The sequence below is a fragment of the Salmo trutta genome, chromosome 10 (genome assembly GCF_901001165.1).
Source record: "Salmo trutta chromosome 10, fSalTru1.1, whole genome shotgun sequence".
Taxonomy (NCBI): Eukaryota; Metazoa; Chordata; class Actinopteri; order Salmoniformes; family Salmonidae; genus Salmo; species Salmo trutta.
Genome location: NC_042966.1, coordinates 13,729,535 through 13,755,798, shown reverse-complemented (window position 1 = coordinate 13,755,798; position 26,264 = coordinate 13,729,535). Strand labels below are relative to the sequence as shown.

Genomic DNA, 26,264 nt, shown 5'->3' with positions numbered 1-26,264 from the left:
TGATCAGTTTTGAACAAATTAATTTCTTCCAAAATGAAAGAGAAGCAAGAGAGTGATAGAGAGATTTCCAACATTTTTTCACTTTCAATTTCACTTACTTAGCTAGCAAATGCAGCTAGCTAGTTTAGCCTACTCAAACACCCTGCTCAAACAGAGGGATGATTTGTTAGCTAGCTGGCTATGACTATCCAACACAACACTGGAACTCTTCCAAGTCAAGGTAAGCTTTTGGTTTTACAAATGTATTGCCACTTGGGCTTGCCGGTGTAAGTGCTAAACTGCTTATTGAATGTACACTGTAACGTTACTACATGATTCTAGTGGGTTTTCTAACGAGTTAGTTATATTAGCTATGTTGACTATGATGTTACTTTAGCTAATATGGTGACAACGATGTAGGCTGTGTGTAGCGGTTATGATATGGTTTGGCTTGGAAAGGTTGTTTCGACCTGGTCATATACAGCTGATGTGTTGTGCATTGCAGTCCACATGCGAAGGGAAAAGTTGAGAGGAGAGCGCATAAATGCGAGAAGGAATACAATGTGGCTGCTATGAAAGTGAACTGTGTTTACGTGTGATCATGGCTGTATTTATTCCGCCGATTTTGTTGAAAAACGTAAGCAAACTGAACGAAACGGGGATAAACATGCCTGAATTTGTCCAATAGAAACTCTTGTTTGCAACTGTTGGACTAATGATTACACTCTAGATCAGCTAGATGCATGCAAGAGTGTGCAAGGTGGTATGGAAAGTGTCACTGTCTGTCCATGTGTCACTGACTGTCACCTCAAATTTTTCTCTTCGACCTGTGTTGTAAACTTCCGATCATAGCCTAGGTTGTAGCAACCTCATGATGGGTAAAGGGAAAATTAGAGTATCATGTAGTAGCCTAAACCTATCTCTGTTATATTGAGCTGGGGGAATGGAATATGAATGCCAGTCATCCAATATGCTGTAATAGAAATAAGGCCATGCTCATGAAAAAAAGTAATCATCCTCCCTCTTAAACGGCACCGGCCGCCACTGCCTTACACACCCGCAGCGCCCCAGTGGCTTTCCATAGACACCCTACACATTAAAATGTCAGTCACTTAGCAGACACTCTTATCCAGAGTGACTTACAGGAGCAAATAGGGTTAAGTACTCAAGGGCACATCGACAGATTTTTCACCTAGTCGGCTCTGGGATTCGAACCAGAAACTTTTCCGATAACACGTTTATAAATTGCATGTCTGGGCAGTGGATCTGTGAAAGTAGTTGCCTAGTAGTAGTAGGGCGTTGCAAGTTAACGGTGTAAATAATGCCGCTTTCTATGAATGTACTGGCCATATGTAGGCCTATGTTGTCTAGTATAATATTGGTAGGATAGGCTATAACAATGGGAATTCCAAACCACCTGTTGTATAATTTATAGCATTTTACTTATTTCAACAATATTAGAAAAATTACTTTAGGTCTTCTTCAATGGCTTTTACAGGTTAGCATTGTTAAATGAGGACTAATGTCAAACGTTAACAAATGAATGGTAATATTCAATTAAATTGAAACTAATGCATTTTCAGGTGGTGTATAGTGCGATGTCCCTCAAAATGGTTTTCTTACATTTCAAATGATCCAAGTTCTTCCACCACTACATGTTCAGACTACATTCTGAGATAATGTACTGCTCAAAAAAATAAAGGGAACACTTAAACAACACAATGTAACTCCAAGTCAATCACACTTCTGTGAAATCAAACTGTCCACTTAGGAAGCAACACTGATTGACAATAAATTTCACATGCTGTTGTGCAAATGGAAATTATAGGCAATAAGCAAGACACCCCCAATAAAGGAGTGGTACTGCAGGTGGAGACCACAGACCACTTCTCAGTTCCTATGCTTCCTGGCTGATGTTTTGGTCACTTTTGAATGCTGGCGGTGCTTTCACTCTAGTGGTAGCATGAGACGGAGTCTACAACCCACACAAGTGGCTCAGGTAGTGCAGCTCATCCAGGATGGCACATCAATGCGAGCTGTGGCAAGAAGGTTTGCTGTGTCTGTCAGCGTAGTGTCCAGAGCATGGAGGCGCTACCAGAAGACAGGCCAGTACATCAGGAGACATGCAGGAGGCCGTAGGAAGGAAACAACCCAGCAGCAGTACCGCTACCTCCACCTTTGTGCAAGGAGAAGCAGGAGGAGCACTGCCAGAGCCCTGCAAAATAACCTCCAGCAGGCCACAAATGTGCATGTGTCTGCTCAAACGGTCAGAAACAGACTCCATGAGGGTGGTATGGGGGCCGACGTCCACAGGTGGGGGTTGTGCTTACAGCCCAACACCGTGCAGGACGTTTGGCATTTGCCAGAGAACACCAAGATTGCCAAATTCGCCACTGGCGCCCTGTGCTCTTCACAGATGAAAGCAGGTTCACACTGAGCACGTGACAGACGTGACAGAGTCTGGAGACGCCGTGGAGAACGTTCTGCTGCCTGCAACATCCTCCAGCATGACCAGTTTGGCGGTGGGTCAGTCATGGTGTGGGGTGGCATTTCTTTGGGGGGCCGCACAGCCCTCCATGTGCTCGCCAGAGGTAGCCTCACTGCCATTAGGTACCGAGATGAGATCCTCAGACCCCTTGTGAGGCCATATGCTGGTGCGGTTGGCCCTGGGTTCCTCCTAATGCAAGACAATGCTAAACCTCATGTGGCTGGAGTGTGTCAGCAGTTCCTGCAAGAGGAAGGCATTGATGCTATGGACTAGCCCGCCCATTCCCCAGACCTGAATCCAATTGAGCACATTTGGGACATCATGTCTCGCTCCATCCACCAACGCCACGTTGCACCACAGACTGTCCAGGAGTTGGCGGATGCTTTAGTCCAGGTCTGGAAGGAGATCCCTCAGGAGACCATCCGCCACCTCATCAGGAGCATGCTCAGGCATTGTAGGGAGGTCATACAGGCACATGGAGGCCACACACACTACTGAGCCTCAATTTGACTTGTTTTAAGGACATTACATCAAAGTTGGATCAGCCTGTAGTGTGGTTTTCCACTTTAATTTTGAGTGTGACTCCAAATCCAGACCTCCATGGGTTGATAAATTGGATTTCCATTGATTATTTTTGTGTGATTTTGTTGTCAGCACATTCAACTATGTAAAGAAAAAAGTATTTAATAAGATTATTTCTTTCATTCAGATCTAGGATGTGTTGTTTAAGTGTTCCCTTTATTTTTTTGAGCAGTGTATATGACAGTGCAGTTTTTAGTACTATTATAGGCACTGTTTTATAGGCAACCTTAAGTCTGAATATTGATTAATTGAGCCTGTGGTTCATGAAATATAGTTTAACCAATGTATGTTGCCCAATAAAGTGGGTTGTCAACAATTCAATAAAAATAACTATTTTTAATAAAAAACTAATTTACCCTATTCTTAGTCCACCATACTTTTTGCTGACATATCAACCGCCTGGTGGAGCACATCTTTCCAAAATTGTTGCTGTTTCATCTGTTTACATTTCCGCTATTTATTTTCATATTCCTACTATTCAAGGTCTCTACCAACAGGAATGGTGTCATATTAATCCCTCACCAACTGCATTCCTGCCTTTTATCCCATATCTTTGGTGACTAATTTTGAGTTTTCTTACAGCCCTCTTGAGTGGGCAAAGTTAGAGTCCCACAACACTGAACTGCAGCAACCCAAAAGGATACAAATTATGTTAATTGATGCAGGAAGGCTGGGGAGTTGACCAAGTTCAAGTGAAGATTTTTTTTCATATCCACTTCTAAGTCCATTGTTAAAACATGCACTATCAGCCGGTTGAGAATAGGGTTAAAGGGATAAAGAAATGCGAGTTCTAGTATATCAAATGTGCCCTTAGCACAGCTGCTAGAGAGTAATTATATACGTTTCCAACCTCAGCAGTTGTTTTGGGTTCCTTATGAAGGCATGATCCGCCCACATGTAGCCTAACACCCCTAGACAGAATGGCGGGCATGTACTTTCAATTAAGACGTTTTTTAAAATTGTACCTTTATTTAACTAGGCAAGTCAGTTAAGAACAAATTCTTATTTCCATAAAGAGCTGAAAGGTGGCTGACACATATCAACCTGTTTATTGATACCTACAAAAATGAATTCACTAGGAACAAGAGTTACTCCTGAAATATAGCAAACTATATGTTATTTTTACATATGTTGAATAACTGGATACTGGCCAGTCCTATTTTAAATATATTGGACTAAAACGATGTAATAAATATGGTAATATCAGGCTACTTATCACACTAACACTATATGAAGATATGAAGACAAATGGATATGTAGGCTAAATCTGTTTTATATGTTGGTGAATTCTGTTTTAACGTTTATAGGCTAGGTAGCCCAGGCTACTTCAGAGCTATAGGTCCACAGGTCCATCAATCAATACCATGCCTCTGCTCGGGTTGATGAACAGGTTTCAGGAGCCTTGTGTTTATCATATTATATAGACTACCCGTTACTGGACTACAGTAGTTGGTAATTGAAGGCTGCGCCCTAGTTTGTGTCCAATCAGAGTGTATCTGCCGTGGAATGAATAAAGCAGCAATGCGTAAACAAGCGCTGGATCCTCCTCCGCTCCTTTCCTATCATCTATTCTGAAACCAGTTCCGTATTCAGTGCTAGCCTACATTAATGTAACATCGGCGCCCACATCATACAGCGTATATAGATAGAATTGTCGGATACGATCACACCATCTCGACCATGGAGCCTTGAAGCGGAATGTAAGAGATGCGTTTACTACTCGCTACTCAGAAGCCGAGAAAACGATGCTTGTGCGTATCTTTTTTTTCCCCCGTAGGTGCTGTGATAGTAAAGTTTGGGGTGGGTTGGGAATGCGATCATGTGTCATACGGGCTATCAAGTTCTAGACATGTGCTTTTTGGTCATAGTCAAATGTGTGCCGTGGCGCTGGTTTATGTATTATCTTAGTGATTGAATTATCTATGTACGGTCCCCACAGTTAGGCTGAATCTTAAGTCAGTTTTTCAGGGTATGATAAACTCACCATAATGTAATTCGCGCAATACCGTGGTTGACAGAATGACGCGTATGGTTTCCTGGTGATGATGAGGGACGTAAAAGCCCCAATTTTGTCACTGTAAAGGGCACCATCCTCGATTTATTTCCTTACTGCCGATTGAGGATTTTTCAGCAATCAAATTTGTGACCATTATATCATATGACATTTCTTCTCAGAACATACTAGTCATAGGTTTACCTAAGCTAGTCCGTGTCAATGCTGGTATTGAACTCTGGGATCATGCATTGAGCATAATGACCATAGCTAGCTAATAGCGAAAGCATAGATCTCGATGTTCTGTGTCGTTCCGCTTGAGTGGGCTAACCAAAGTAGCCTTTCTCCAAACTTTGGATTTGAAAATACTATTTCAAACATATTACTGCGACAGTGAAGGGGTTATACACTTATGTCATAACAATCTTTGGAAGGAACTAAAGTTGCTTTCGATTTGAAGAAAGCATAAAGGGGGCGGGGCATAAAGGTGAAACGTTACATGCACCTGTAGCCAGTGCTTGACTTGTAATGAAATAGGTGTCCGGTACTCATTTGGGGTGCCGGTACTGTTCATATTTAGGTGCAGGAGCTCCACAATACTTTTGAGATAATATTCTATAAGAGGAACATGAGCTCAAGCAGTAGAACATTTTGAGGTGCCGGTACTTAGCTCAGGTTAGCTCCTGTCCAAGTCAAGCACTGCCTGTAGCTTATCCATGATATTTGTTTTGCTCAAATCTATTCTATTTCATGAAGTAATACAACTTTGCAATTTGAATTTGTGGTAACACATTTTCAAATATCAAGCATGTAACCTGGGAAATACCCAAATGACGCTGATTTCTACTTTCGTTCACAGACACCCACAGCACCACAGAGATGGAAATGCAGCACACTTGAAATCTCCCTGGAGGGGAAGCCTGAATTAAGATGAAGCGACTGAAGGGGAAAACCCAGAAGTGTGGAGCATTTCAGAAAGTCCTGTGAACTCTGACTTCCAGCCCCCATCTGCCATCATTCCTTTCCCCAAAATACACAACACTCTCATCCATCAACACTCCTGCTCTGGTCCAAGATGACCTCGCCGAGAAAGCACCTGGTCAAGGATTTCAACCACTTTATCACATGCTACGTGTGTAAAGGATACCTGATCAAGCCCACCACGGTGACAGAGTGCCTGCACACCTGTAAGCCCCCCCCTTGTTCTCTCTCTCTCTCTCTCTCTCTCTCTCTCTCTCTCTCTCTCTCTCTCTCTCTCTCTCTCTCTCTCAGGTGCCTCATTCATGATGACATCATGTAATGTGACATCATGTAATGTAGGCCTGTGGGAAATGGGAGCTGGCTATACCAGAAAAACACAAACACATTTTCACTATGCATAGGCTACACTATCTCCGGGCATATTTTTATGATTTCAATTTAGTTCTGCCTAATATATATGCATTATACCTAACTTCCCTTACTAGAAATGATATCTAACAATGATTTTATGCAGAAATGTCCTCAGGCTTTTTTTTGGGGTGTAGTGTGACTTAAAAAAACCTAATCTTTACGGCATCTATTGCACCACTAGAAAGTGCTAGAGTAGGAATCAACTGGCTGTCTTACTTGTTGTTTTATACCACAGCCTTGCACAGTCACAGCGATGAATTTTTAAAAAAGCCCTCTGTTGATCTCATCGATGTCATATCCTGCATGATTTACAGATCGTATTACATGGCATCTTTCTCTATTTCTGCCCTCTCCATCTGAACTGGATGTTTTATTGGAGGAGAACGGCAGATCTCGCTCCCGTGAATGACACATCTCAAGTGATCAGGGTAAAACACAGTCATCTGTGGGTTCAGTCACCATGACAACAAATATCCTCCACACAGAATAAGCTGTTTGTGTCCAATTTATTTGTTTGTTTGAGGGCAAAGTCACTTCTTTACTGTCATATTGACCCCTAGCCACAATCTCAATAATGAAAAATATCAGCAGCTGCCTAGTACAGTATGTTTTTGCTGTTGTATGATTTCTTTCAGTGTGTATGCCAGTATATTTCAGAGATCTCCAGCAAAATATATATATATATGACATTAGTCCAGACTGTTTTTGTTGTAACATCTACTATAAATCAAATCAAATTGTATTGTTCACATACACATATTTAGCAGATGTTATTGTGGGTGTAGCGAAATGCTTGTGTTCCTAGCTCCAACAGTGCAGTAATATCTAACAGTGCAGTAGTATCTAAAAACGATTCACAACAATCCACACAAATTTAAAAGTAAAATAATGGAATTAAGAAATGTATAAATATTAGATAGAGCAATGTCGGAGTGGCATTGACTAAAATACAGTAGAATAGAATACAGTATATACAGTTGAAGTTGGAAGTTTCCATACACCTTAGCCAAATACATTTAAACTCAGTTTTTAACAATTCCTGACATTTAATCAGAGTAAAAATTCGCTGTCTTAGGTCAGTTAGGATCACCACTTTATTTTAAGAATGTGAAATGTCAGAATAATAGTAGAGAGAATTATTCATTTCAGCTTTTATTTCTTTCATCACATTCCCAGTGGGTCAGAAGTTTACATACACTCAATTAGTATTTGGTAGTATTGCCTTTAAATTGTTTAACTTGGGTCAAACGTTTCGGGTAGCCTTCCACAAGCTTCCCACAATAAGTTGGGTGAATTTTGGCCCATTCCTCCTGACAGAGCTGAGTCAGGTTTGGTGTAACTGAGTCAGGTTTGTAGGCCTCCTTGCTCGCACATGCTTTTTCAGTTCTGCCCACATATTTTCTATAGGATTGAGGTCAGGGCTTTGTGACGGCCACTCCAATACCTTGACTTTGTTGTCCTTAAGCCATTTTCCACAACTTTGGAAGACCCATTTGCGACCAAGCTTTAAATTCCTGACTGATGTCTTGAGATGTTGCTTCACTATATCCACATAACTTTCCTGCTTCATAATGCCATCTATTTTGTGAAGTGCACCAGTCCCTCCTGCAGCAAAGCACCCCACAACATGATGCTGCCACCCCCGTGCTTCACGGTTGGGATGGTGTTCTTTGGCTTGCAAGCCTCCCCCCTTTTTCTCCAAACATAATGATGGTCATTATGGCCAAACAGTTCTATTTTTGTTTCATCAGACCAGAGGACATTTCTCCAAAAAGTATGATCTTTGTCCCCATGTGCAGTTGCAAACCGTAGTCTGGCTTTTTTATGGCGATTTTGGAGCAGTAGCTTCTTCCTTGCTGAGCGGCCTTTCAGGTTATGTTGATATAGGACTCGTTTTACTGTGGATATAGATACTTTTGTACCTGTTTCCTCCAGCATCTTCACAAGGTACTTTGCTGTTGTTCTGGGATTGATTTGCACCTTTCTCACCAAAGTACGCTCATCTCTAGGAGACAGAACGCGTCTCCTTCCTGAGCGGTATGACGGCTGCGTGGTCCCATGGTGTTTATACTTGCGTACTATTGTTTGTACAGATGAACGTGGTACCTTCAGGCATTTGGAAATTGCTCCCAAGGATGAACCAGACTTGTGGAGGTCTTGACTGATTTCTTTTGATTTTCCCATGATGTCAAGCAATGAGGCACTGAGTTTGAAGGTAGGCCTTGAAATACTTCCACAGGTACACCTCCAATTGTCTCAAATGATGTCAATTAGCCTATCAGAAGCTTCTAAAGCCATGACATAATTTTCTGGAATTTTCCAAGCTGTTTAAAGGCACAGTCAATTTAGTGTATGTAAACTTCTGACCCACTGAAATTGTGATACAGTGAATTATAAGTGAAATAATCTGCCTTTAAACAATTGTTGGAAAAATGATTTGTGTCATGCACACAGTAGGTGTCCTAACCGACTTACCAAAACTATAGTTTGTTAACAAGAAATTTGTGGAGTGGTTGAAAAACGAGTTTTAATGACTCCAACCTAAGTGTATGTAAACTTCCGACTTCAACTGTACATGATTTCATGAGTAAAGCAGCATGTAAACATTATTTAAACATGATCAAAGTCACTAGTGTTCCATTATTGACGTGGCCAGTGGTTCCAAGTCTATGTATATAGTACAGTATTCAGAATGCAATTACATGCGAATTACATGCAATTACACATATGTATAGGAAACGTCTGAAGATAACATCTGCCACTATTATACACTACTGTGCACAGTGAGGTCTGTCTCATATGTGTCATGCGCAGTAGGTGGTGCTGGCTATTGAAAGAACATGCGAGATGTGGTCCTGACATATTGTTTCCCTTGGCAGTTATGGTTGATTGAGTATGACAGCAGTTCATGTTTGTGAGTATTGTTATGTAGGCTATAGGTCGGTGCATAAGTACATCGAGTATGCGTTGTGTTCACGTGGCAATTGCTAGAGGGGAGACTGTGCCCTGTATTCCTGCAGATATTGTTGATCTGTGTTTTTGTCTGACGATTTGATGACATCACGTCGTAGGATATAGGCTTAATCCGCAGGTCGGTATTGTATGGAATCGGTTTGTGTTCTTAAAAGAACGATAAGACTGTACATTATATACCACCTCATAGATGGTATATGTGTGCCTTATTGCACATACAGTACGTGTACATGCACGTGTGTGTGTGTGCTCTGTGGTATTGGCTGCAGCTGTCCTTGGCTGTGTGATAGATGTGTGATAGAACTGGCCTGGCTATACCCACTATTTTTTTTATCTCCCTTCCAGTCCACAGTTTAAATTTCAACTGCAAGCCTGAGCTTCAAGGCTCAATAGACACTCTGATGTTTATCCAGTTGAAACTGTAGAAATTAGATATTAGAATGATATTCCTTTTGGTTTTAAACTTCACTTTCAAATCAGAATCATTTTATTGTGGAGGTTATCTGAGAGAAAGGGATAAGAAAAGAGAAAATGCCGTCCTCTTGGCATTTATTTAACACCGGAATGGTGTGATAAAAATCCATATTTACTTTAGGTCTGTATTTCGAGATGGTAAACTTGTCTTTGTCTCGATCTCCTTTATTCTGTCAACAGTTTGTAAAAGCTGCATCGTCCAACACTTTGAAGACAGCAACGACTGCCCCAAATGTGGCATCCAAGTCCATGAAACCAACCCTCTAGAGATGTTAAGGTAATACACCTAATTTGACATCTTTGACAGAATCTTATCTGCGTTTATATTTTCCTTTTGAGAATCACAGGGTTGTAATGAATACTACTGAATAGATGAATATATCAAAACCATCAGTAAAGTAAAAACATGCTGGCCTTTGCACTACTGAACTGGCCCTAGCTGGATTTTGGCAGTTTTTCTTCAGTTGTCTACTTGACTTGTGAGATTGTAAGGCTGGTGTGGGCTGGGCTGGGCTGGGCTGGGCTGGGGGAGGATAGAGTGAACTTGAGCTTGGCTGCGGTAAGATCCAGGCAACAGCTGGACACCATTCTGGAGCCAAGGTCTCAGCTGAAGACCTCACCCAGTGCTCAGCCACCCAGCTACCCAGCCCACAGATGTAATGTCTGGGAATGTGTGTGTGGGTGTGTGGGGTTTGTGGTTGTGTGTGTGTGTGTGTGTGTGTAAGTGTACTTACTTTTATTCTTCCTTGACGTCTCATTCGATCGCCAGGTTGGACAACACTTTAGAGGAAATCATTTTCAAACTCGTGCCTGGGCTAAGAGAAAGTGAGTGATGTCATTTTAGTATCCACCAACATCAGATATACATCTTGCCTTTGATAGTAGGTCTAAGAGTTACTCAAGCTGTTTTCCATTTGACTTGAATGATATAACTCCTGCCCTGCAGGACTCTACAGTGCTACCATTGTGGGGGAATAGAAATACTTTGCTGTGCTACCTGGGAATTCTTATTTGGGAGCACTAGTGTCCCTAGAAAATAAATGATTGTAATGGTTTCTTCGCTGTCCCGCAGCCTCAGCAGTATGCAAACACGTGGTGGCACAGAAAGAAAGTAAAAGGGAGAGCTTTTTCGGGAGATGAGCTTCAAAAGTAGCTAGGATTCATATAGGCCCAATGTAGGCTTTATCGCAATCTGAAAAATCTATTGTTCTGGTGCTCCTAAACCCTGTATTTTGTAATTGCTGGCAATTCGTATCATTAAAGGGGCAATCTGCAGTTAGTACATCCATATTTGGACTCATAAATGAATTATATAAATCCATTGATTCTTGAAGAGTATAACTTCTAAATGCCACATGAGCTTAGTTCAACTGTCGTATCCCATCAGATGCCAGAATATAAGCTGTTTTTTCCATTGTTTGTCAACAAAGTCAATGTAAACAAAGTAACACTGTATAGCCTCAAAACATGGTTAAAACTATAACCCTTGCATCCATAGCTCTGTCTATGAATTTGTTACATTTCTCTAGCCCAGGGGAGAACGACTGCCCCCTCTCATTGAAGCCACGGTAGTTCAAGTCCAACCGTGGTATTGCAGGCATTGTTAGCAGAAAACAGGATCCCCATTATGGTGAATGGAAAAGACGTTAATATTCGTGGTCAATCTTCGTGTAAATATATATATATATCTATTTTTAAAGACAATCATGGTACCAATAATTGCTACTAATACACCAGATGTACAGTATGTCCTTGAACCGATTATTGAAAAATCTCACAAAGAAGAAGTATCCCGAGAGGGTGCAGAACTGAGCTAGCCTACAACCTCACTTCCTGGAGTAGTTCAAACTCCTCGAGACGCCATCTTAACCAACTTCATTTGGCTTCAATGCGCTACTGATTCTTCAAATAGGAATGAAAATGGTGTCATGTGGATCAATGGTTTTGTCCATTTATATATACAGTCATTGCTCCAGCCCCATCCCTCAACTTTTTACTGAAACAGTGGCGTGGACAGCTTTGTTATCATTCAGCTGCAGATTGCCGCTTTAATACCCAAAATATTTTTCATTGTGCTCCTAAATTTCTTTGTGTGCTCATATATTTTTCAACTTAGGAGCACACATTCTCCTTGTAATTGTTTTGTATCATAGAGCCCTGCCCTGTGTATTCATATCTTCTCTGTTTTTGCTTATTGACTAGAGGAACAACAGAAGGAGATTGAGTTCTGGAGGAGTCGAAAGTCGAAGGAGAACGGAGAAGGTAAAAGATCTGTATTAGTGCCCATGAAGACCAAGACCCTCAGGGGGGGACCAGAATGAACCTTGGGCTTGGGTGTGCAGAAGTGGGCTGTGATTGGTTATTGAGGTGAAAGGTTAAGAGGCTCTATGTGGGAGACAGATCAGCAAGGCGACAAAGAGAGAAGGAGTTATAGTACGACTTAGGTTCCATTGTTGCAGTGGCGCACGACCGTAGGTGGCTGTGAGTCATATGAGGCTGAGAGGGAGAGAAGGAAGAAGAGGAGGAGGGACAGCACACTCTACAAGGCATCGACAAGATTAGCCTGTTGATGAGGTATAATACAGGTGGGGAATAAATCAGATGGAAACCACAGGACGACTAAAGGGGGATGGATTCAGTCCGCCAGACTTAAATGCCATCTCCATGACAATGTGATGATAGACAATTTGTCCCAAAGGTCTTACCTTATGATTTTGCATTTCTAAGTGAAAAGCGAAAGACATCAGTATCAATCAAACCCATGCTTATTGTGAAGTGTCTTTTCACAGTTTTAAACCAATTCAAGGAAAGCAAGCTGAACTTGTGTCCGCACAGTGCGTGCTCTTGTTCACACACCTCAGTATAACATGCTTATCCATTTCTTTGTCATAGAAGATGGCCCCCGATCAAAGAGGTCTAGGCTGGATGCCGATAATGATGATGGTGGAGATGGAGACTACCACAGGAGTGACCCTCAGATAGCCATCTGTCTGGATTGTCTACGCAACAACAGCCTGGTGGAAGAGAACATTGTTAGGGTAAGTTGTGGTGGAGAGCTCTATCTGTAGCGCCTCTCTGCTGCTCTTTCCTTCACGTTCACCCTCTTCCCTGTCTCCCTAACCTCTTTTAGGCTGATTGGGTTAGGTACTGTGTTATGAAGCTAACTCCGTTACGTCCCTCTAACCGTCTAACACCTCAGAATGTGAGTTTAGTAGAATATAGACAGGCGATGACGCTGTGGATTTTCCTTTATTTCCTGGGCTGCCGTTGAAAGCAGGTCACTCAGTCAGACACACTCCTCTATCAGCAGGTGTTAATCCAGTCCATCACTAATTAGGCAGTTGTTTTCATTAAAATAGTGCTCCTCGTTATAACAGTGGTGTTGCTGTTCGTAACTGGTTGGCAGAACAGTGAATATGTGGAGAGAGGAGAGGCTCATCATGGTTTCAAATCGAGGCATACTACATACAAAAAAAAGGAGGGTTCCTCAAGGGTTCTTTGGGAAGGGTGGTGGTTCTATGTGGAACCATACTGAACCAAATAACCCTTTGAACCCTTCAATGGTTCTTTGCACTTTTAAAAAGGGTTATTTCCTCTTTTTGTGATAATTAAGATGTAGGGGCAGTGGCTCATCATATTATTTTTGGCCGTGGTTTGTGCAGAGCTCTTTTTGTGCAACCGTGAGTGAGTGTCATTCCACTTGATCAAATCTGTTGTGTTATTCTATTACATGTTATATATGCCTATGGCTTGTGACCGTGTCTTGTGAAACACTCGCATATGGCCGTGTGTCAATTGAGAACGGTTGACTAAGTCAGTAGTTCTCAATTCTCTCCTCAGGGACCCCCAGCAGTTCCAGAGCTAGCACACCTGATTCATAAACACAATGATAAAACCTATGGAATTTTAGCAATATAATATGGCTATTAAACCAGAATATAAAACCATATATGGTTTTACGAAGAACCTTTGAGATTGAGAAAGGTTATTTATAGAACCATTCTCCATAAAGGTTATATATAGGACCATAGGAAAGGTCCTATATATTGTTTTTAGTGTGTATAGAAGGAGTTTCTCTGTACCAAAAGGTTGCTATCAAATGCACTACCTATTCCTAATTACACATTCGTTTACCATTTTTTATTTTACCATAAAATGGCTGTTTCAATGTTTGTATTTGTATGCTCTTCACATAAGTAAAAGAAATGGGAGATGTACCTGAATCATTAAAGTAATCTTCTGAACCTCCTCTCTAGGGCTTAATGAAGAAATTTATACGCTGCTCGACTCGAGTGACAGTCGGAACAATCAAGAAGTTTCTCAGCTTGAAGTTAAAGCTTCCAAGTTCTTATGAGGTAACAAATTAAGCTTGTGTATGCGCTCTATACCCTTTCGTATGTATCTACTGTACTACAGATATTAAGCAATATATTCTATTGAATATTTATCCCTTTATGTCAGTTTTGTTTGGGCCTCACATACAGTAGCTGTTCGTGCAGAGTCTCTCCTGTGTGTTTAGTGCTGTGGGTAAAAGTTCTGGCATTGTTATCAGGCCCCCTGCTGTACTGAGTGTCCTTAAGGCTTCAGCATGCTTCGGTTCGGCTGGCGCCTAGCCGAACGAGTGTGCTTGCATACTCCTTTAAAATACCTGTGCTTGAAAACGAGAAAAAGCGGCAATAGTGACGTTTTTGCCGAGGAGAACTTAGTCACGCAATTTTACATCTGAGATTTTTAGTGCAGTATTTCTCAAGTGAAAAAATGTGCATGAAAAGGAGTCATCTCTCGTTGAATGACAACACACACAACACAAACATGCAAGAATCCCTATTCTTGACCAATGATCAACAAGGGGGCGTAGACTTCGGCTCCGAACTTCGGCTTGCCTCAATATTTTTTTTTTGTGTGTGCAGCATACTGTAAATATTGGTGCATTGTGGGAAAATGTTGGCGGGGAAAGAATTTCTGTATTTCGAATGGTACTGTTATTCCACCCCACAAAATACAGTACCGTACCGTATTTTTGGAGCGCCAAAAACCTTTTGACCACTAGTGGGTGCATGGTATTGTTGTTTCTAACTTATTAAAGGGATACTTTGAGATTTTGGCAATGAGGCCCTTTATTTTGGGGCGGCAGGTACCCTAGTGGTTAGAGTGTTGGACTAGTAACCAAAAGGTTGTAAGATCGAATCCTCCAAGCTGACAATGTAAAAATCTGTAGTTCTGCCCCTGAACAAGGCAGTTAACCCATTGTTTCCCAGGTAGGCAGTCATTGTAAATAAGAATTTGTTCTTAACTGACTTGCCTAGTTAAATAAAGGTAAAATAAAGAAAATGATCTTCTTCCCCAGTGTCAGATGAACTCCTGGATTTCATTTTTAGTCTCTCTGTCCAGTATGAAGGACGTTAGAGGTTGTTTCACGCGCCAATGATAACTAGCGTTAGCGCAATGACTGGAAGTCCATGGGTATCTACTAGCACTTGCAGTGGCGCCCATTCTTTTACAGATCTCCCCTTACTTTCAATCAGTAAAACATTTTTTCAAGGCCTAAGGCACTTCTTCAGTCACATTCCTGAAACCAAAGAAACAAACACTTAGCTTCCTAGTACATATGGAAATTTAAAAAGGTTTAGGAATGACTTTTTTTGAAGGTTACTGTAAAAATTATTTATTCAATAAAATCTTTTTGACATTGATGACAGGCACATGGGCCACCAGAGCTTGTGCCCCCCCCCCCCCCCCCAATACGCCAGTGGCACACACCAGATATTTAAAATAGGCTACTAAAATCATTCCAATCCTGATTAAAAGGCAAATGCAGTTTAGCGAGATTAGCGGGCTGGCTTTAAGACCATGTGGATGGTTCAGAGCTGACGGGCAGGCTTTATTTTGGACCGATTTTGGAGAGAGTGAAACCTCTCGCTTCGCATCTTCCTCTCTGGCTGAGAGCACTGAGGTACAGTATGGCTGAGAGCGCATCGACGCAGATTTTCTCTCAAAACAGTGCAGGGGTGGAAGATGGCTCTAGTAGATGGCTTATGGGTAGATAACTGCTGTTTGACTTGACCTGAAACTAAACTAGAGTTTTTAATCCCGTTGCTGAGCTAATGCATAGCAGCTAATTGCTGTATGACATGTGTTTGTAGAATTTGAAGCCCTATTGACTGAGATGAATGAAGCTACAGCAGCCAAGTGATAATAGATGGAGTTAATTTTGCTTGTTTTTACTGATCCTCAAATGTTATTTTTTAAATATTTTTTTGTAGAAAGGCAGTAAATGATCAGTTTTATAAAACATTCCTAGGTTTAGCTGAAATGACGGCCCCTATTTGAGTCCTGGGTCCTTTTGTTTTCTGCTTGTTGGAGATTTGTCTAGCTCTAGTCTTCCTCTCAAGCAGCGTATACTCTCACTATGTCCCGCCGTCTACCTCTTAGTCACCAGCCTCTGTGTCCCCTCACAGCTAGACGTCCTATGCAACGGGGAGATCATGGGAAAAGACCACACCATGGAGTTCATCTACATGACGCGGTGGAGACTTCGCGGTGAAACCGTAAGTAAGCCCCAAATGATATCAATGCCGACCCTCCTGTTCCCCTCATTTTGAAAGACGCTAAGCCCTGTACCTTTCTAGCCATGGCGATAAACTGTGGCTGCTGAATGATGGTCCTGGAGTCTAGTCTCCATGTGAGTCACTGCTTGCTTGGCTTTAAAGCTGATTAGACGTCTGAAGTCCACCGCCACTCGTGTGCCACTCTACTGTATAATCTGCCACAGCAAGCAGGAATTCTTTTGATTTAACCTTTATTTAACTGGGCAAGTCAGTTAAGAACAAATTCTTATTTACAATGACGGCCTACACTGGCCAAACCCGGACGACACTGGGCCAATTTTGCTCCGCCCTATGGGACTCCCAATCACAGCCGGTTGTAATACAGCCTGGATTCGAACCAGGGTGTCTGTAGTGACGCCTCTAGCACTGAGATGCTGCGCCACTCGGGTGCCCCATTCGGGAGGGTGTACCAGTGGCACGGTTAATAGAGCTGATTATAGGCATAAACGTAACCAAGCAACCCAAGTCCTTTGCACAGTATGCTAGGCTAACTAACACACTTCAGCTTGACCTCAAAAGCACTTTTGCTGGCCAGGCGTCTTGGCTGCTAATTTCATTGCTGATGATTGTCACTTTTGGATGGGCTGGTCGGGGCTCCGGCAGCACGGGGTCAGGTCTTGAATCGCTGTATTGGTCCAGGGAGACAGGTGAGGAAAGCAGTGAAGGCCCCTGACAGCTGCCCCAGCAGGATGCCTGTTCCTGGGCTCATTGCCTGACACTCTCCTCTTCCACAGCCATAGCTCATCACCACTGGCTCAATAGAGGGGCCTTTTAATGAAGGCGTCCTGTTAGCAGCAGCAAAGACCATTTCTGTGGATAGTGGATAGCAGAGAACATGTCTACCGTTTACCCTCACTTCTTGGACAGCCTTAGATATGCAGTTAGAAACAGTTTTTCATCCTGTAAGCGTTACATGGCAACATGGGAATTTTGATAGCACACAGGGCTGCGGGCCAGAAGGTTGTGGGATTGCAGAGCACCGTGGACAAGAGTAGGGGTGGAGATATCTATTTTATAGTAAAGGATTCCATGAATCTATCATCTGTTTTACAGGTCTGAGAAAAAATTGCCTTTTTATAAACATTTCATGCAATTCTACGTCATTTTACATGTTAGCGGAATATTTTTTTAATACCACACAAATGAACTAAGAATGGACGGAGAGATAGGCCTATGTGATCATCTTATCATATTTCTCCAATGCCAAATCAGTGTAACGAAACTGTCCCTGTTTGCAAATTAGGAATCTGAGCATGGTACTTTCAAAAGTTAGGCCTACCCCAGACAGAGTAGGCCTACCGATGCAGAAAAATGAAAGCTTTAACTGCTAAGCTACTCTTCTACCGTGGCTTAACCCAACGACAGGTCACAAGTGTTTGTGTAAGAGCTGTCTGGGTTTAAACGTATTTTATTGTACAGAACGTGAATAGCTTACATTTATATTTTAGTCATTTAGCAGACGCTCTTATCCAGAGCGACTTACAGTAGTGAATGCATACATTTGTTATTTTTTTCCCCCTGTACTGGTCCGCCTTGGGAATCGAACTCACAACCCTGGCGTTGCAAACACCATGCTCTACCAACTGAGCCACACGGGACCAGCTTAATCAGTTGATAGTGACAAAAATGGATTACTTTTCAAGCAAAGTCAGCCTCTGAATGTCAAAGAAATGAAACAATGATATCCCTATATGCGTCGGAGTCATGGTTTTCCCAGGTATTTTAAAGTTTGTTTCTAGCATAAAGCATCACGGACCAAAGGGCTGATATAGATCGTTTTATATAATCGGATCTGTAAAAACAAATACAAATCTTAAGCTAGCAAGGTAGGCCTGTGCTTTTTGACATTTTCTTTCATAAAAGGTGGGCCTATGGCATACCCTCTCATACCCCCTCAATTAGAGATTTGGTTTTAACTTCACTGATACGGAAGGAGGCTATTTAAAGAGTGCATAGTGGGTGGATGAATTGACTGATAAATCTATGGAAATAGCAGCCTATAGCCTAATTTAATCTGTCTAACAGGTAGGCCTACCTCTTATTTCTAAAATAGGAAGAAATAGGCTCCAACACAAAGCTGTTGTTAGTAAAGTCGAATTAAAATGAATACGGTTTAAATGAATTATACCTACTCGAATTTGCCTACTTTCAGCACCATGAGCTGTCCATTTCCGATAGATTGTGCTGCGGCTGCTGCTTCAAGTTTCAGCACCACAATGTAAGTTACTCGAATCTGATTGATTGAACTCGATCTCTGATAAATACATCATGGGCAAGAAACATATTGTTTTGAATAAAAATCAATTATAGTAATAGCAAGCTACAAAGTTCGATCAGCAAGAGCAGAGCAGGGTTAGAATATCCCAGCAGCTATCTTAGAAATATACGTTTGTTCTGGGCTTCTCAGAGCATGCACTTCATAGCCTATAGCCTAAAGACAATGGATAATTTGATTGAGACGTCACTAAATAGCCTATAGACGCAGTTGATATTGTGTGCCCAGCAGAGAATCAGAGATGAGGGGCGGAATCAGGCACACATCGACATACAGTGCATTTGGAAAGTATTCACACCCCTTGACTTTTTCCACATTTTGTTACGTTACAGCCTTATTCTAAAATGGATTAAATAAAAAAATGTCCTCATCGATCTACAAACAATACCCCATAATGACAAAGCGAAAACAGGTTTTTAGAAATGTTTGCAAATCTATTAAAATTAAAAACAGAAATACCTTGTTTATTCAGACCCTTTGCTATGAAACTCGAAATTGAGCTCAGGTGCATCCTGTTTCCATTGATCATCCTGTTTCTACAACTTGATTGGAGTCCACCTGTGGTAAATTCAATTGATTGGACATGATTTGGAAAGGCACACACCTGTCTATATAAGTTGACAGTGTATGGCAAAAACCAAGCCTTGAGGTCAAAGGAATTGTCCTTAGAGCTCCAAGACAGAATTGTGTCGAGGCACAGATCTGTGGAAGAACACAGTGGCCTCAATCATTCTTAAATGGAAGAAGTGTGGAACCACCAAGACTCTTCCTAGAGCTGGCTGCCCGGCCAAACTGAGAAATCGGGGGTTGAGGGCCTTGGTAAGGGAGGTGACCAAGAACCCGATGGTCACCCTGACAGAGCTCCAGAGTTCCTCTGTGGAGGTGGGAGAACCTTCCAGAAAGATAACCATCTCTGTAGCACTTTACCAATCAGGCCTTTATGGTAGAATGGCCAAAAGGCACCTAAAGGACTCTCAGACCATGAGAAACAAGATTCTCTGGTCTGATAAAACCAAGATTATACTCTTTGGCCTGAATGTCAAGCGTCATCTGGAGGAAACCTGGCATCATCCCTACGGTGAAGCATGGTGGTGGCAGCATCATGCTGTGGGGATGTTTTTCAGGGGCAGGGACTGGGAGACTAGTCAGGATCGAGGGCAAGATGAACGGAGAAAGGTACAGAGAGATCCTTGATGAAAACCTGCTCCAGAGTGCTCAGGACCTCAGACTGGGGTGAAGGTGCACCTTCCAACAGGACAATGACCCTAAGCTCACAGCCAGTGGCTTCGGGACAAGTCTCTGAATGTCCTTGAGTGGCCCAGCCAGAGCCCGGACTTGAACCCAATTGAACATCTCTGGAGAGACCTGAAAATAGCTGTGCAGCGACGCTCCCCATCCAACCTGACAGAGCTTGAGAGGATCTGCAGAGAAGAATGGGAGAAACTCCCCAAATACAGGTGTGCCAAGCTTGTATTGTCATACCCAAGAAGACTTGAGGCTGTAATCACTGACAAAGGTGCTTCAACAAAGTACAGAGTAAAGGTTCTGAATACTTATGTAAATGTAATATTTCCAATATTTTTTTTTATACATTTGCAATTTCTTACATTGCCTCGTCATTATGGGGTATTGTGTGAAGATTGATGAGGAAAAAACGATTTATTCAATTTTAGATTAAGGCTGTAACGTAACAAAATGTGGAAAAAGTCAAGGGGTCTGAATACTTTCCAAATGCACTGAATAGCCTAATAAGCAAGTAATTCTAAAACACTGAGAAATATTGGAATTTCATCAATTACAAATTACATGACCCTCCCCTGGACTAGATTAAAAAAATTCAAAAAACTCCCCTTGACTGTAATTGAAAAAGCATGACCCTCCCCCTATTTTCCTCCAGTTAACCATTCTGTAAATGTCGATCCATCCCTAATTTAGGCTTGCATTAAATACAGATTTTGGCAAGCTTAAAATAACCTTGTCCTCAGGCCTTATGCAGAACATTCTGATGCCAAGAACAGAGTCCCAGGAAGGAATCAGTAAAGCGCTTTTAGCTTAGAAGAACTATATCCAGTGAAGAGATCCATGTTAAACAAATCAAAAAATCAGATGACAGTATTACTGATCTCACATGACCAAATTTGTCATCAGGGCCAGATCGTCCCACTTTGATTGTACCAGACAGGGATAATCTGATTGGTCTCTTAGGAATTCTCTATCTGTGCAGAATATGTGACAGCTCTGTGATGCCAAGAATGAATTCCTGTCCTCCCCTGGACCAAATGACCAGGAACTGGGTCAGTGTGGGCCGACTCATTTCCGTTCTCTTTGGGATTGTACATAAGTGTCTCCTGCCTACCGCTGCTGTCTGCCTGCCTGCCTGTCTAAAAATAGGGCTGCTGCATGTGATGTCTGTGGAGTGTGTCTTTCACTTTCACCTGCTCTGGCATCAGACTCGTTCTCTCCTCATCACACTCCCACCGCTCTGCACTCACCTGCATTAGTGCTCTTCTCTCACTGCAGAACATCTTACTGTAGCTACGAAGCTACAATCTGTAGAGATTGTGTTGTTTTTGTGTTCTAACTAGCAAGTTCCCCTGTAAGTGTACTGTATATATAGTATTCTTACAATGCTAGAACATCTACGTTCCTTACTCTCTGATTACTGTCTCCATTGTAATGGATTCTGTCCAAGGGTGATCAGTGTCATCTCTCTCTTTCAGGACTACCCAATGGTACTAGAATATCGGCCACGGATAGACTTTGGTTGACGGAGGGAGACGTGGGACTACTCCTGCACTAACAGCCCATTGACAGACTACACAATGAATGGATGTGCCTGGCACAAGAGACAAGGACCACACATCTTCTTATCATCTGCATGCAGTAATCCGTGATTGCCTCTAATCTCATTCTGTTCTCTTACGTGATCCTTCAGTTTCACTGTCTGCGTTTCATTTTTCAAAAAACGCATCAAGGGTTTGAGAACATGCCTGCGTATCATGACGTATTGATTCTTCAAAAAAGTACCGAAATGTAATTGACTGAAGAGTGAAGACATGCCCTTTAATTCTACAGCACATTGAAGTGTCCCTAATAATACAAGGTGAAATTACTAGTAGTCTGTTGTTACGCAAAAACAACAGAGATATTGCAAGACAGGTGTGCACTGGCAAACGGCTCATAATATTCCACCTTATCTATGCTGGATTTAGTGTCTTACATGGATCCCTCCCTTACTCCTGTTTTTAACTACGGTAGTGCCTTTCCCCACATGCCTCTTTCAGTGCAGTGCCCTTCGAAATTCAAACTGCTTTTCATATGAAATCCCTAATGGTGAATTCAACAGCCCCAATATATAGCCTACATACAACTACAAGGAAGCTATGGATACCATACCTACCATATCCCTATCTCAATAAGCTATATTCTTCCATTCCATGCCATTTTGATGTTATTACCGCATATAAAGCAATACAAGTACTGTAAGACTAGATTTGGTGGAAGAAGGTTAGAAGAAGCTGAATATCACCTACACTGTCTGAAATGTGTAGCTGTGTGTTTGTGCACTATGTAACCGTATTGGGCATTATTGTTGACTTGTACATAGCAGAGATTTGTATAGACTGTTTACTACTATGCTGTATGTCCTACTGGATGGCTTAACATTAATTTATTGTTGTTGCCGTATAGAAACTGTCCAGACTGTCGTTACAGGGTCCCATAACCCTTGCCATTTGTATCTAATGGTGGATCAGTACACAAGTGCTTTAAATGCTTTTTCCCTCTTCGCATACAGTGCCTTCAGAAAGTATTCACAACCCTTGACTTTTTCCAAATGTTTTTGTGTTACAGCCTGAATTTAAAATAGATTACATTGAGATTTTGTGTCACTGGCCTACACACAATACCACATAATGTCAAAGTGGATTTATGTTTTCCCGAGAAAAAAAAATCTGATTAATAAAAAATGAAAAGCTGAAATGTCTTGAGTCCATAAGTATTCAACCCCTTTGTTATGGCAAGCCTAAATAAATGATGGATTAACAAGACAGATAATAAGTTGCATGGACTTTGCATAGTGTTTAACATGATTTTTGAATGACTACCTCACCTCTGTACCTCACACATACAATTATCTGTAAGGTCCCTCGGTCAAGCAGTGAATTTCAAACACAGATTTAACCACAAAGACCAGGGAGGTTTTCCAAAGAAGGGCACCTATTTGCAGATGCGGGAAAAAAAACAGACATGAATTTCCCTTTGAGAATGGTGAAGTTATTAATTATACTTTGGATGGTGTATCGATACACCCATTCACTACAAAGATCCAGGCATCCGTCCTAACTCAGTTGCCAAAGAGGAAGGAAATCGCTCAGGGATTTTACCATAAGACCAATGGTGACTTTTAAACAGTCACAGAGTTCAATGGCTGAAAACATTGTAGTTACTCGACAATACTACCCTTAATGACAGAGTGAAGAGAAGGAAGCCTTTACAGAATAAAAATATTCTAAAACCTGCATCCTGTTTGCAATAAGGCACTAAAGTAAAACTGTAAAAAATGGGGCAAAGAAATTAACTTTACGTCCTAAATACAGGGCATTATGTTTGGGGTAAATCCAACACAACACATCACTGAGTACCACTCTTCATATTTTCAAGCATTATGGTGGATGCATCATGTTATAGGTATGCTTGTCATTTGCAAGGACTAGGGAGTAAAATAAGTGGAATAGAGCTAAGCACAGACAAAATCCTAGAGGATAACATCGTACAGTTTGCTTTCCAACAGACAGTGGGAGACAAATGCACGTTTCAGCAGGACAATAACCTAAAACACAAGGCCAAATACACTGGAGTTGCTTACCAAGATGACATTGAATGTTCCTGAGTAGCCTAGTTTCAGTGTTGACTTAAATCGGCTTGAAAATGGCAAGACATGAAAATGGCTGTCTAGGATAGATCAACAACCAACTTGGCAGAGCTTGAAGAATTTAGAAAAGAATCATGTGCAAATTGTACAATCCAGGTGTGAAAAGCTCTTAGAGACTCACTCACAGTTGTAATCGCTGCCAATGGTGATTCTAACATGTAGTGACTCAGGGGTTTAAATATATTTCTGTATTTCATTTTCAGTACATTTGCTAAAATGTAAAAATATATGTTTTCACTTTGTCATTATGGGGTATTGTGTTTAGATGGGTGAGAAAAAATATCAATTTTGAATTCAGGCTGTAACCCAACATTTGGAATAAGTCAAGGGGTATGAATACTTTCTGAAGGCACTGTATACCATTCATCTTTTTCTCACTCTCATCAAAACACCAAAGAATAAGAGCAGAGACAAACAGCAGTGGTTGTATTTTATCTGTTACATTTTAACAGAGACATAATAATTATAACATATTGTAGGCAAACGTTGAGAGTACTGAAGTCTTCTTGGTAGGAAACAAAACGTGTGCAATTTGCCACTGTAATTGTTACAGTTGTCGTTAGAAGGAGTGGACCAAAGCGCTGCGTGGTACGTGTTCATGATTATTTATTAAACAATGAAACACTAGAACCAAAGAAACAAAACGAAAAGCCAACAGTTCCGTCAGGTAACGAACACAAAACAGAAAACAACTACCCACAACACACATGTGGGAAAAGGCTGCCTAAGTATGGTTCCCAATCAGAGACAATGATAGACAGCTGCCTCTGATTGGAAACCATACCTGGCCAAAACATAGACTCCATATCACACCCCGACCTAACCAAAAAGAGAAAAACGGCTCTCTCAGGTCAGGGCGTGACAGTATCCCCCCCCAAAGGTGCGGACTCCCGGCCGCAAACCTGAACCTATAGGGGAGGGTCCAGGTGGGCATCTATAGTTGGCGGCGGCTCTGGTTTGGGGCGTAGCCCCCACTCCGCCCGCTGATCCCCACGCTTCTGTGTCGCCGGAGGAACCAGACCGTGGATCATCGCCGGAGGCTCAGGCTTTGTGCCATGGATCATCACTGGAGGCTCCGGGCCATGGATTATCACTGGAGGCTTTGTGCCATGGATCATCTCTACAGGCTCCGGGCCATGGAACATCCCTACAGGCTTCTTGCCATGGATTATCCCTACAGGCTCCGGGCCATGGATTATCACTGGAGGCTTCATGCCATGGATCATCCCTACAGGTTCCGGGCCATGGATCATCACTGGAGGCTTCATGTCATGGATTATCACTGGAGGCTTCGGACCATAGATCATCACTGGAGGCTTCCTACGTGGAGCTGGAACCGGTCTCACCGGACTGGGGAGACGCGCAGGAGACTGGGTGCGCAGAGCAGGCACAGGGTATACTGGGCCGTGGGCGCGCACTGGAGGTCTGGAGCTTAGGGCTGGCACACCCCGTCCTGGATGGATGTTTACTTTAGCCCAGCAAGGGCGGATCGCTGGCACAGGAACTGGTTTGTGCTGGTGAACGGGGGGTACCGTGCGTAGAGCTGGCGCTGGATAACCTGGGCCGAAGAGACGCACTGGAGACCAGGAACGCTGAGCCGGTACAATTCTTCCTGGCTCACTGCCAACTCTAGCACGGCAACTGTGGGAAGCTTGCACCGAGCGCACCGGGCTGTAGCTGTGCACTGGCGACACCGTGCGCATCCCTGCATAACACGGTGCTTGCTCGGTCACTCGCTCCCTACGGTAAGCACGGGGAGTTGGCTCAGGTCTCAGCCCCGACTTCGCCAATTTCCCTGTGTGCCCCCCCCCCCCCCCCCCCCCCCCCCAAAAAAAAATGTTTGGGGGGGGAACTGCCTCTCGGGCTTCCATCGTTGGGCTAGCTCCTCATAATGTCGCCGTTCCGCTTTCGCTGCCTCCATTTCCTCCTTTGGACGGCGATACTCCCCGTCCTGCCTCCAGGGTCCCTTCCCGTCTAGGATTTCCTCCCAGGTCCATTCATCCTGACCACGCTGCTTGGTCCTTTGGTGGTGGGTAGTTCTGTTACGGCTGTCGTTAGAAGGAGTGGACCAAAGCGCAGTGTGGTACGTGTTCATGATTATTTATTAAACAATGAAACACTAGAACCAAATAAACAAAACGAAAAGCCAACAGTTCCGTCAGGTAACGAATACAAAACAGAAAAGAACTACCCACAACACACAGGTGGGAAAAGGCTGCCTAAGTATGGTTCCCAATCAGAGACAACGATAGACAGCTGCCTCTGATTGGAAACCATACCTGGCCAAAACATAGAAATATAAATACATAGAATGCCCACCCCATATCACACCCCGACCTAACCAAACAGAGAAAAATGGTTCTCTCAGGTCAGGGCGTGACAGTAATAGGACTTTCCATACAGAAGATGTCTGTCAATAGTAAGTTGATGTTCATTTGCAGTTATGTGCGAACCAATCAATGGACAGATTGGACACCACTTTCTGGAAGGGCCTAAAAGTTCAAGTCTTTACAAATCTCCACAAGTAAAACTGAAGCATACTTAGCGTTCTTGTGTACTTTCCTGTT

At 42.4% G+C, this 26,264-nt stretch overlaps 1 protein-coding gene across 3 annotated transcripts; it reads left to right on the top strand.

Moving 5' to 3' along the window:
* Positions 1 to 4,540: 4,540 nt before the first annotated feature.
* pcgf5b (polycomb group ring finger 5b) lies at positions 4,541 to 22,287 on the top strand. Of its 3 annotated transcripts, none has more exons than XM_029764490.1 (9): positions 4,541 to 4,749; positions 5,902 to 6,229; positions 10,062 to 10,158; positions 10,651 to 10,706; positions 12,084 to 12,143; positions 12,777 to 12,919; positions 14,138 to 14,236; positions 16,340 to 16,429; positions 21,485 to 22,287. In XM_029764490.1, the coding sequence occupies exons 2-9, from the start codon at positions 6,118 to 6,120 to the stop codon at positions 21,530 to 21,532; spliced, it is 705 nt and encodes a 234-aa protein (XP_029620350.1). In that variant the 5' UTR covers positions 4,541 to 4,749; positions 5,902 to 6,117; the 3' UTR covers positions 21,533 to 22,287. The 3 variants fall into 3 exon arrangements, with proteins under 3 accessions (XP_029620350.1, XP_029620348.1, XP_029620349.1); XM_029764488.1 differs by having other exon boundaries at positions 4,543 to 4,749; positions 12,774 to 12,919; XM_029764489.1 differs by having other exon boundaries at positions 4,543 to 4,800; positions 12,774 to 12,919.
* Positions 22,288 to 26,264: the final 3,977 nt, after the last annotated feature.